General features: G+C 41.0%; 1 protein-coding gene across 5 annotated transcripts in view; it reads left to right on the top strand.

Moving 5' to 3' along the window:
* Positions 1–3,329: 3,329 nt before the first annotated feature.
* DCBLD2 (discoidin, CUB and LCCL domain containing 2) overlaps positions 3,330–12,007 on the top strand; it is a 73,710-nt gene continuing 65,032 nt past the window's right edge. For 2 of the 5 annotated variants that reach the window (XM_053565753.1, XM_053565750.1), the window contains exon 1: positions 3,332–3,888. In XM_053565753.1, the coding sequence (XP_053421728.1) occupies positions 3,684–3,888 (205 nt within the window). In that variant the 5' untranslated portion in view covers positions 3,332–3,683. Of the gene's footprint in view, positions 3,889–12,007 lie in introns of all 5 variants that reach the window. The other 3 variants (XM_053565752.1, XM_053565751.1, XM_053565754.1) reach the window with 3 other exon arrangements.

Genomic DNA, 12,007 nt, shown 5'->3' with positions numbered 1-12,007 from the left:
AAGAGAATACTCTAACAGTATTCCAGGCCTTGTCCTAGAAATGAATGCCTGTTCTACTTTGGTGTGAGGTCCCACTAGGAAATTTTGGGCATGTCAGAGTAGCCTTATGTCATTGTTTTCACAAGTCAGTACAGTGACAATGATCACTAGGGGCAGCAACAGCACCAACTCTCTCCCACGTCTCTATAGATGCTCTGTAGATGCTGCAATAGAGGACATCACAGATGTTACTAGCCAGAGTTCTAGACCCTGCACTTCCAAAGCAAAACTCAGGAAAATGAAGTATAAAATAACACAGAAACAGTCAAAAGGCATCAGTCACCAACACCTTTTTATTTCCCTGCTTTAAATATAACTCCAGTTTGCTCCCAGTACCCTTTCCTTTCCTGACCACGGACCTCATTCAGAACCTCTTTACCTCCCTGTTTTCCACTTTTAACAATCCTTTAAAATAGTAGATAGTAAGTAAAACAGGAATCAGAAAATGTAAGCACTGCTTCCTCTTGCCTTAGGGGTATGTAGTCTGGATCTTTTCAGGCTGTGCTAACAAATGGTAGCAGTGGCTAATAGCCCAAGTTTGGGCTTGCTCAGAAAGGCTTCCACAACTGTGCTATTTCCCAGGTGAATGCTCTGTTTCTGTCTCAGTAGAATGCCAGAATCAGATTCATAATATCTGGCTCTGTCACCTGTTACATCAATGTCCCTGTGAAAGGAAAAATCAACAAATGAGGGGGTTTGTCTCAGCAACTGTCCACTCCTGGAAATCTTACTTCACAACTGACTGCTTGCCACTTTAGCACATCATGCTTGATATGTTCAATATCGAATTTATAATTTTTATATTCTACTTCCTTATCTAAACAAACTAGTTCCCCTTATAGTCCTTCCTATGTGAAAGACTCTACTGAAAGGTTTAAACTACTGTGCCCAGAGAGGAAGCCACAGTGGAGACGTTCAGGCCAGGTTTATTGAAAGGGAGTGCAAAGATGGTGTCTGCCCTCTGGGGTAATAGAGACCACCTTTATATGGGGATTTGGGGGTGGGTGAATTCCACAGATTACCTATTAGGTTAGGGTCTTTTGGCACTAATTTCTTAGGGATGGGATAGCTAGATCCTTTGTGTTTTTGTCTTAGGGTGAGAGGAGGAGGAGGAAGAGGGGAAAGGCTGCATTAGGCCCCCCAACATCTACCTTCTACCTAAAAACCTGAGATTCTGGGCGGCATCTGTGGCTCAAAGGCGTAAGGCACCTGCCCCATATACCAGAGGTGGAGGGTTCAAACCCAGCCCCGGCCAAAAACTGCAAAACAAACAAACAAACAAAAAAACCTGAGGTTCTTCCTCAATTCATTCTTATTCCCTAAATCTAATCAGTCACTAGATCCACAAATATTTCTCCATTCAGTCCTGGCCTTCCAAGTCCACTGCCAATGCAATTCAGACTAATTGTCACTCCCCTTAAATCCAGATTGGCTGTCCCTGAATTTCAGTCTTGTTCTTACTCCAATGCATTCCTCCTGCCTGAGTTTTCTACAATAAAAACCTGATAATGTCACTCTTTCTTAGAACCTTTTAGTTATTTCTCAATGTTACAAAATCCTGACTCTTGACCTGTCTTAGACATTGCCCTTGCTAACTTTTCCAGAGGAGTCTCCAGTTTCACCTATCAAGTCAGCTGTAGTTGACTTCATTCAGCTCTGTGAACACCATTCATTACCATGTCTGTGACCTAGCCTATTTTGCCTCTGAAACTGAGATCATCTTTTCACTTTTTTCTTTTTAATTTTAGACAGCTGGAGTTTCAAACAGTGTTCTGTTTTTTTTTTTTTTAATTCCTTCTACTTGGTATTGTGACACCAGTTCATACCTCCAACATACCACTGATAATAATGGATTTGATTACATATTCGCCTCCTCCACCAGAATGTAAGCTGGACATGACTAAATTTTGTAAATGCAATACCTACCTTAGGCTTAGAGCACAGTTATGTTTCTTAGGCACTTAATAAATTTGAATACACTTGGTAGAAGGACTTATTGCATGAGAAGTATGCAAGGAAGGTTGAAAAAAATTACCTTCACCTCTCAGATTTTCATTTGAGGATACTAGCCCCTTCTATGTTTTTGAGAATCACATCTATTTATGCTTCCCAGACCCGTAATTTCAGAACTTTAGATCAAAATATTCACCTTTCTGGTACTTATTAGCTGAGTTAGTATCTCAAATTCAATATGTCCAAAATTAACTTAATTTCCCACATAATTTGTTGAACGCTTTCAGTTTATTCTATTTGTTAATGACATTATCATCCTTTGGGGACAGCCTTTAAATATGTCCCTGAGGCAACTTTCTTCTCTCTAAGATAAATCACTGTGTAGTCCTTTGGATTCTCCCTTTCTCAAAACTCGCTTTTGTCACTCTATCAGCTTACAGTCCCCTTCAAATTGTTTGTGACTCTCATTAGCACGCGTTTTTGACTTGCATGTTGTATTTCCATCTCTGTTCAACACTCATACTGCAAGATTTCTGTGGGATGGCTGCAGGTCCTAAGACTCTGAGCTTGGTATTAGCAGATAGCAGGTGCTCTACGCTTTGTAGAAAGGCGCAATGCATGTTAGGATGTTAGGTTTAAATTGCCTTGCGGGCACTGATCTTGTTTTACACTTTACTTCATATAACATAAATAGTATATAGTACAGAACACTGGAAACATAAAACATATATATTGAGACATGGTCTCACTCTGTCACCCACACCGCAGTGCAGTGGTGGGATCATAGCTCACATTGCATGTTATAGTAACTCGGAGTTGCCGCAACATTGGTTGTAGTTTTAATTAAGAAAGAAAAAAAAGCCCTAGACTCAGCTCCCAGTTCTTAGTTCAAACCATCCAGGATCCAGGTTTCCCACCCCTTCCAGTGGCCTGATGTGTCGCGGGGGAGGAGCAATGAGCAAGGCAGGCCTGAGGAGCTAGGAGAACACGGCTGGGGGAAGTCCCGGAAGTCACTGACCGGACCTAGCGGCCTCTCTAGCGGCATGGGTTTAGGCTTCTGTCCCAACAATAACAGGCGCGCGGGCAGTGCCGGGGCGCTGGGGGCCGGAGCTTGGGGGTGGGACCCGGATTGGGGGAGGTGGGTGGGACGCTTCCGAAGGCCGAAGGGGATTGGGGGAGGGCGATAAGGGGCGGGGGAGCTCGGGGAGCGGGTAAGCATGCTGATTGGGTAACGTGGAAGGAGACGGACAGAAGCTGACCGAGAATTGGCCGTGGCGGGCCAGGGGGCGTGGCCAGCACGCGCGAGAAGGAGAGCGAGGGAGCGGGCGGCGAACTCGCTTGCCAGCTAGCCAGAGCCGCGGGCGAGCGCGGGCGAGCGCGGCTAGCGGGACTCCGGGTGAGGAACGCGGCTCAGGAGGCGCGTCTCCCAGCTCTGCCGTGGCCACTCTTTGCGCTAGAGCACCCGGGTTCCTTCCCTCCCCTCCCCTGCTCTCCGGCCTGGGGTCTCGAGGCGGGGAGCGGAGGGAAGGGACGAAAGAGGAGGAGGCGAAAGCGGGGTGAGGGGCGGAGGGGTCCCGGCGCGAGGCGAGGCGCGCGCTGCCTCTCCCTCTCCCTTCGTAGCCGCCGCCGTCTCCCGGGCTGCCGCGGCCCCGGGGCGCCCGCACTATGCAGGCGGACTGCCGGCCGCCGCGATGGCGAGCGGGGCGGTGGTGAGAGACAGGCGCAGCCCGCAGGGTCCCCAAGTCCGGGCCGCGGCTGCCGCCCCCGCGCGGGCCGCGCTCCCCCTCTCCCGCTGCTGCTCCCCGCCTCCCTGCTCCAACTCCTCCTCCATGCCTCTGTTCCTCCTGCTCTTACTTGTCCTGCTGCTGCTGCTCGAGGACGCGGGAGCCCAGCAAGGTGAGTGGTTCTGCTACAGGGAGTGAGCGGCTAGGGAGCTTCCCTCGGGGCGTTGGGTCTCGGCGGTGGAACGAGTCTGTTAGACCCGCAGGGGCGGTGCGGTGCGCTTTCGGGCACGGCCGAGGAGTAAAGATGGACTGTGCCTGTCTGTCCCCCGAGTTGGCGCGGCTTTACTTTTTGGCAAGGGCATCCATTTCTCTGAAAAGAGGAACGTAAGACCTGGTATGAAAGCCTCATTGATGTTAGATCCTTCTGAGGAAAATTTTTGAAGGAAAAAAGAGAACCTTTGGTGATGCGACCCCTAAAGTTAAGCTACTTGGGTGGAGGGACACTATGGGAACGGAAGGACATTTGATAACATCTTAAACCTGTTAAAGGCAAGAAAATTATCATCCTTAGTGAAAGCGAATGGAGTAGATTCCGGTTGTCTGCTGAGTCTTGGGTTCAGAATGTGTTCTTTATATGAGGATAGTGGCAATGTGCTATGTTGCCCAAATGGACAGTTCTGCTTTAAAAGGGTAAATCTTTCCAGAAAGTGACAAAACTTTTTTTCCGTGTAAAATCCTTGAAAAACCTATCCCAGAAACCAGCAAAACTATTTATTGAATAATCATTATAATGGAAAGAGAAGGCAGAGCTGATTTTTCCCCCCTTTTAGCATTATTTTCCGGCAATGTGTCACAATTTTTGAATGAGTTTGGCATCAGTTATTGAACACATTTTCCATTGTATTTCCCATTTGATTGCGGTGAAAAGGATAAGAATTGGATTGTTACTTATTGCTGGAAAGAGTTTTTTTTTTTTCTTCCTTAATTGATCTCTCCCTTTAAGTCCAATTTACTGTTGCTGTCATGATTTTCAGGAAAGTATGCAATTATGGCCATAAGCCTGTCATTAAGAAGATGCTCAAACTTTGACAGGCATGTGTAATCTAAGGAAAAAAATGTGTTTGGTAAACTGACCTCTTTAAATCTAGGCTTATCTCTATACAGAGTAACTCAGAATTTAGATGATTAGCCCTTAGATTTTGGTTAGATCATTTTCTTAAATGAATGATTGAATATCACACTTAAGAGGGTATGAAGTCCTTCCTTTGAAGTTTCAGAGCCCATGCATGTATTCCCCTCTAGGTAGACACTTACTAGCCTTACTTTGTGGCAGACACAGACTAAGTATATTTATGTATATTAATTCATTTAATCCTCACCACAGTCAGCTGAGATAAGTATTGTTATCCTATTCCAAACATTAGGAAACCGAGACACAAATAATATAAAGTACCTTGCTTGGAAAGGTACACGACTAAATGAGTATTCTGTTTTTACTTATTTCTAGACCTAAAAGTGCTTATCTCGTGTTTTAAAAAAATCTTGGAACTCTGAAGAAATCAGTTACATGTTTCCCTCCCAAATGAGATGATCGCCTTGTTTTTAGAATTTCTCAAGGCTAGTCTAATCAGACAGGCAACATTACTTAATTTTTTAAGGTTTAATATCATTTATCAGAGAGTGTGTGTGTGTGTGTATGCTTTTCACAGTGGTGTCATAGACATCAACGTATAGTGACACAAATACAAATGATGCTGGTAATTAAAAAACTTGCTTTCTAGTTGTCTTCTAAATTGATTGGCAAACTTTTGTTAAATTGTTTAATATTTAATCTCTTTGTACCTCAGTTTCCTACATTGTGTATAAGAGAATGCATACCTATCTCATACTTTAATGTAAACAACATGATAGTATGCAAAGGGAAAGCGTAATATAGCATAATAAGGTAACTAATAGCTTATTAAGGTCAATTAAAAGCTAATTTGGTATATATCATCTAAAAACTCAAAAATTATGTGAGATTTGAATTCCCTAAGTATTTTAAAATTGTATGTTTTATCTAAAGGACCCTAATAAAGCTGGTGGTAGAATTCCTTTTAAATTATTTTTACCAGCCTAACAGATGTGTTTCAGGGTTTCCAGGTATTCTCTTACATAACCTGAAAAGAAGTAGAATTTCAAAATGAGAAGTGGTTCTTTAAAACACCTTTAGGATTTTTAATAACGGTGATGTCCACATGTTGTAGTAAGAGGTACAAGGCAGCGTTTTTACAGTATAAGAAGTCTTAGGAAAAAAGACTGAAAAGGAATAATAAAATGTTGACAATTGTTGTCTTTTGGTGATAGAATTGTGGGTAATTTCTTCTTTATTCTTTTCCAAGTTTTCTGCAATTGTCTTATAATCAGAATAAAAATAAATTGAAAATATAGATTTTTTTTCCTCTCAGCTGGCATAGGTAGAGGTGCATTTAATATGTCTTGAGGGAGAACTGTGCTTTAGTGTGTTTTTTTTTTTAATCTTTCTGACATCTGTTTGAAATAACAGAATGTTATCTTCATTCCATCCAATTAATGCCATACTTAGCTATTCCTCAGCAGATTTTCTGCTGACGGTGACTTTTTAAATTTGGCTCAGAATAAAATTTATCATTGGTTTGAAAATTTGTCATCTGTTCACAGAAGAGATGTTTTTTAACCAGTCTTATTTCACTAACAAATTTATAAATACATTCTGTTTATTTATATCTATATATTATGTTGATTTTTTTTAGATATGGCTTTTAAATACATAGTGTTTTAAGTTTGATGTTCTGTTCATTTTCAAAATGTTTCTTTTGTTGAAAAAAAATTTTTTTACTGTAAAATGTGTATCTCTCTAAAAAACTTAACATGGTGAAACTTAACGCCAATCGCGTATTTGCTATTGTAATAAATTTCCTTAATGGGAAATTGATAGTCCACATACTGTGATTGAATTTATGTCTTGGTTTACATTAGGACTGTAGAAATTTGAGTTACCCCATCTCAGGAGCTCAGCTTCCTCATTTATATCATGGAAGGCTTGCCTATATTCTGAGTTAGAATGTAATTTGAATTTGGTAGAATATCAGGGAATTAATTTTAAGCCTGATTTGTTTAGTTCTATTACTATGACATGTTTGTGAAGCTATTGATTTTTGCTTGCTAATTTAATCTGTGAAAAAAATCAGATTGGTTCTTTAAAAGAATGATTCATTTCCACAGTGCTATTTGGAACTAATCTGCGAAAAAAGTTTATTTGCTGTCAAGTAATACCTTTAATTGCTTTTGATGCAGGGAAATATTTTTTAAACAGTATTTGTGTGAATTTTCAGAAATGAAGAATGTATTTCCTTTTGCAAAGAACACTTGTAATTATTTCTATGTCAACATTAAGTTTATTTAGAATTTTCTATTGTCTTTTCTTGGTCTGATAAAACATAAGGGCTATTTTTTGTAGTTTTGTTCAAAGGCAAAAATCAAAGCATCCTTTTCTGCTGTATTTCTGATTAATTTTACACTTTGAAAATTAGAAACATAGCACACATTCCACGTGTGAATGATCAGATTTAAAATCCACATTTTGAAAATGGTAGAGGAAAAATCGACTGTAAAGTTATAGGTTAATGATATTTAGGTGGATTTCCTAATGTTACAAGCAAAAAGAAAACATTGTTTCCTTCTGGAGGTGTTGAATAAATTCCATTTGAACATCTGAGTTTCATTCTAAAAGACAAAAAGCATCTTAAAAAGGGTGACATTGGTGTAAGCAAAAATACCAGTATTGGAATAAAATGATGAATGAATGAACTGGCAAAAGTAAATAATCAGATCATGTATGATGAGAAAAGGCTAGATTTCTTTTTATTCCATATTAACATACCTACATAATCTTACATAGTTGTAATTTTAATAGCGTTGTATTCTATAGACAGCATGGTAAAATTGATTCATAGGTTAAGTTAGTATACATAAACATACTTACAAAACATAGTAAGACATAGTAAGACAAACATTTTAAAAAATGTAAAATTTTATGATCTATATGATTACAACCTAAACATTTTGCATGTTATTTATGTAATTTTTTTTTCACAGTCTGGTCTCTCCCACTCTGACTTAATCTCATGGAACACCCCTCACAATTTATGGTTCAGGTATAAGACTGAGTTACTTTTATTCCTCCAGTATGTGTGTTCATGCTATTTTGTCTTCTTCCCTGTACTGATTGATCTCTTTACATATGCCTTTTCCTCTGCTTGGAATGCCCTTACTTACTTTTTTTGTCTTGGTAAACTTTTAATCGTTCTTCAGAATCCTTCTTGGATATCATTCCTTTATGAAGCGTTTTCTGACTATCCATCCACACTCATCTCCACACTGTATTTTAAGTGTTCCTGTCAGTGGAGAGAGTTTTATTCATTTTCATATTTTTAATGCCATGGTGTCTGTTCAAATTATGTGAAATAAGAACCTCTTTTCTGGAATGAATTTCCTGCCCAGTGCACATTATTTAATGTCAGTCCCCTGGCACCTGCTTGTACTTCACACTTTTGTCCTTTGCCTAATCTCTACTGTTATTGGTCAGTTCAAGAACCTTACTGCCGACTTGCTCAGGGCCTGACCCCAGCCTTGCTCTTCCCAGATGGAAGACCCCTTTGCTGCTCTTCCTTTATTGGAGGGGAATCAAGCTGGAACTATGAATATGGACATTACTATTTCTTAGATAATTCCACTCCCCTCAGATAGGTGTCTTTTAATAACAATGACAATCTAAATAGTCAGCAAGTTGGGGGAACCCCTTTGTGCCTTCTCTTTCAAATTCTGACTTAAGTTGCCGCCACCTCCAGCATTATAAAAGTCCCCCTCCCCCTCCCCCACCCCCACCCAGTTTTACTTCTTTAGCTGCCTGTCTCCTTTCTCCTTGCCAGGTCATGTTCCTGGGGATCATTCAAGTAGCTTTGCTTATCTGGTATGGTAGGAAAGGAATAAGAAATGAAGGCTGGAAGGTGGTAGAGACCATGTTGTGGAGGACTTCCCATTGAAGGGCAGACTGAGGATTTGTAGCTGTGGTATCAGGCGTAACAGCAGCTGCAGGTGCCTCCTCTTTCACCCAGTCCCATTTGTATGTACACCTATGGTGTACTTGTCTCTTCCCAGCCAGGCACCCAGGTCCATCATCTCAACAATCTTCTTTCCCTGGTCCTTGACAATTTCCAAATTTGGGGCTGTGACAGTACCCACTGTCTGCTTTCTCTGGTTCTGGAGAGTTAGTGGAGAAAGTCACGTGGCCATCATTATTAAATCTGCTGCAAATGGAGACAAACTAATCAAATCTCAAAGGCTGATTACTGCTTAGCAGCAGCATTTTGGCCAACTCACTTGGTAGAGCTGAACTCCTGCCCTGTTCCTTCCTCATCCCTGCACATTGTGATTTTGCCTCCTGCCTCACCTTTCCTGCTTCCCGAAACCTTGTCCTCTTATACTTTGTCCAGAACAGACTTCATCAGGGAACGTGAGTTTTGTTTTATTATACTTTACACTTCTGTGATGCTTTTACTCTATCCGGAAACGTGCTCCACATGCCACTGGCTTTTACACATCTCTTTTTTCAATGATTTGCTTTCTAAGTACCTTTTATCTCTGCTTTTTTTAGTGACAAACTTTTAAAAAGTAGACATATGTGCTGTGCATTTTCTTAGTGTCTGCACACAATAGGTATTTGTTAACTGCACTCTAGCCTCAAGTGATCCTTTTGTGTCAGCCTCTTGAGGCGTAACACCTGGCTAGTTTTTCTAATTTTCAGAGAGATAAGAGACAAGGTTTCCTTCTTGTTCAGGTTGGTCTCAAACTCCTGACGCAAGTGGGCCTCCTGGAGTGCTAGGATTACAGATGTGAGCCCCTGCACTGGCCTAAATGATGAGTTTCTTTTTTTAACCCTTGCAATCTTGACTCTGCTCTGCAGAAACTGTCATTTAAACTGTTAGATTTTAGTTTGTTTTAGTTTTTGTTTAGTCTGAAACATCTGGTAGCTTTGTCTTTAGGCTTTGTTTTTTTGTTTTACCTTGTTGGTCTTTGAAAGATTTGAATTTAAATACTAGCTGTCTTGAATTTTGATATCCACCTACCACTCCAAATGTTTTAAAACATAAGAGGACTTATCTCTCTTTTTAGAATGTATTGAAGACTGGGATCAAATTTGGGTAGCCAGTGCATTTTTGTTCAATGGTTCAATATGTGAGTGAAAATTTTATTTCGCTTTTCTCCACTTTATATAGTTAAAATCTCGGTTTTCCAATGTTTGCTTTCTAATGAGACTCACTTTTCCATCCTTCTGCTTTTTATCCCCACCCTAATTGTTGTTCAGGGAAGTTCCTGCCCTGGCTCAGTGAGAGGAGTCTGACCATGCAGTGGAGGAGCGTGACAGTCAGACACGGCTGTTCACAGCTTGTCCTTAGCTGCCCTCTAACCACCCAAACCTTAATAACTGGTTTTGGCTCTTCCCTTTTGACCTTTGCTCTGTCTCTTCAGCTTTCTACCTATTGATAAGTTTGCAGTTTCTCTGATCTCCACCCTGTCGCATCATTTTCAGGTTCTTGGTTTATCTTTCCCTTCCTGACATGCCCTTGTTCCCAGTTACTTTTTGCATACAAGAAGCTAGCTTTTTTTGGTCTGGACGCCAGGCAGACATTCTTCTGCAAGGGTGGAGGAGAGTATTTTAGTTAGGACTCTTGAGATTATAGAGAACAAAAAGCCACCTCTGCTTAAGGTAGAAGAGGAAAGTATTCAGAGGCTTCTGAAGTAACTTACAGAGTCTTTGCTAGAACTAAATTAACCTAAACCAAGGGGAAGGCAGGAATGAAGCTGGACTTGAGGCCCAAGGATCCAACTTCATTTTCTTTTGCCACAGTCTCAGTTTCCTTACATGGAGGAATCATGCTGCTGGCAGTCCCCAAGCCTTGGCAGCTTTAACACTGGAGAGATTCTGGGATTTTTCCCTATTGTATAAGGTCCAGACATTGGAGGAAAGGATGAGTTGGCCTCACATTGGCTCAGTGTGAGTCAGTACCCACCCTTGGGCCAGTCAACTGGGCATGAAGTCATATAAAGACTGTTGGGAAATTGCAGAGCACTTCCCAGAAAAAGGATAAGGTAGGTACTAGATAGAGGCATCCTCTTCAAGAAAAAGGAGTGTTATATTTATAAAGAATATACTGTATTTTAAATAAGTTTTTATTGAACCCTTATAATTACTTTAGAAGACAGGTGGTGTCCATCCTCACCCCTGTACGGATGCATAGGCCCATAGAGACGCAGTGTCCAGGAACTTTAAAGTTTGCATGTCGAGAACTGACTGACTCCTGAGCTGTGTACTTTCTACTGTATCACTTGTCTACCATAATATATGGCTCGTTTTGGTTTATTTCTAAATTGAACAGCATGTAAGAGCCTCATCACATGTTTTATTTCTGATGAGATGTGCCTATAAAGGTGAATATAATACATTGTCTTTCTAACAGAAGTTTGTAGCTTAGTCTGGTAAACTGGCATAAATATGTGTAACTAAGTATATCAAGTATAATAAGGAGATTATTATAATAGAAGTAAGGAGAAAGAGCAGAGTGTCAGAAAGCTTTCACAAAGGAGATAACATTGAGTAGGTATTTGCTGGGTGGGTGAGAGGAGGGACAATGTTCCTGGCAGGGTGGAGCATTGTGTGCAGTGGCACAGAGATGAGTGTGTGGAGAGGAGTCAGGCATAGGTCACCTCCGACGCGAAGAGGTTGTGGGAAAATTCAGGAGATGAGATTGAAAGGGAGTCGGGGTCAGATTATAATGACTACATCCTTGCTGTCAAGTTGGAGCTTCATTGCATCATTAGTGGCAAAGAGTTGAAGACTTAAATAAGGGGCCCACATGGTCCAGTTAGTATTTAAGAAACATTGGCAAAAGGAAAGCAAATACCACATGTTCTCATTTATAAGTGGGAGCTAAACAAGGGGTATCTCAGTATGTGGTCATAAAGTGGCATAAAGGACATTGAAAACTAAGAAGGGGGTAGTGGAGGTAAGGAATAAAAAAATCTACCAAGCGGGTACAATGTACATTTTTTTGGTGGCGGTTACACAAAAAACCCTGACTTCAGCATGATACAGTTTGTTCTTGTAACAAAAAACACTAGTACTCCCTAAATGCATGAGGTGGGGGGCTGGGGGGGAGAAACACTGGTAGGAAGATGGACAGTGAATTAGAGGAAAGATATGAAGTTGGGAA

The sequence above is a fragment of the Nycticebus coucang genome, chromosome 16 (genome assembly GCF_027406575.1).
Source record: "Nycticebus coucang isolate mNycCou1 chromosome 16, mNycCou1.pri, whole genome shotgun sequence".
Taxonomy (NCBI): domain Eukaryota; kingdom Metazoa; phylum Chordata; class Mammalia; order Primates; family Lorisidae; genus Nycticebus; species Nycticebus coucang.
The sequence above is the reverse complement of the archived record's forward strand: the minus strand, read 5'-3'. Positions and strand labels throughout refer to the sequence as shown.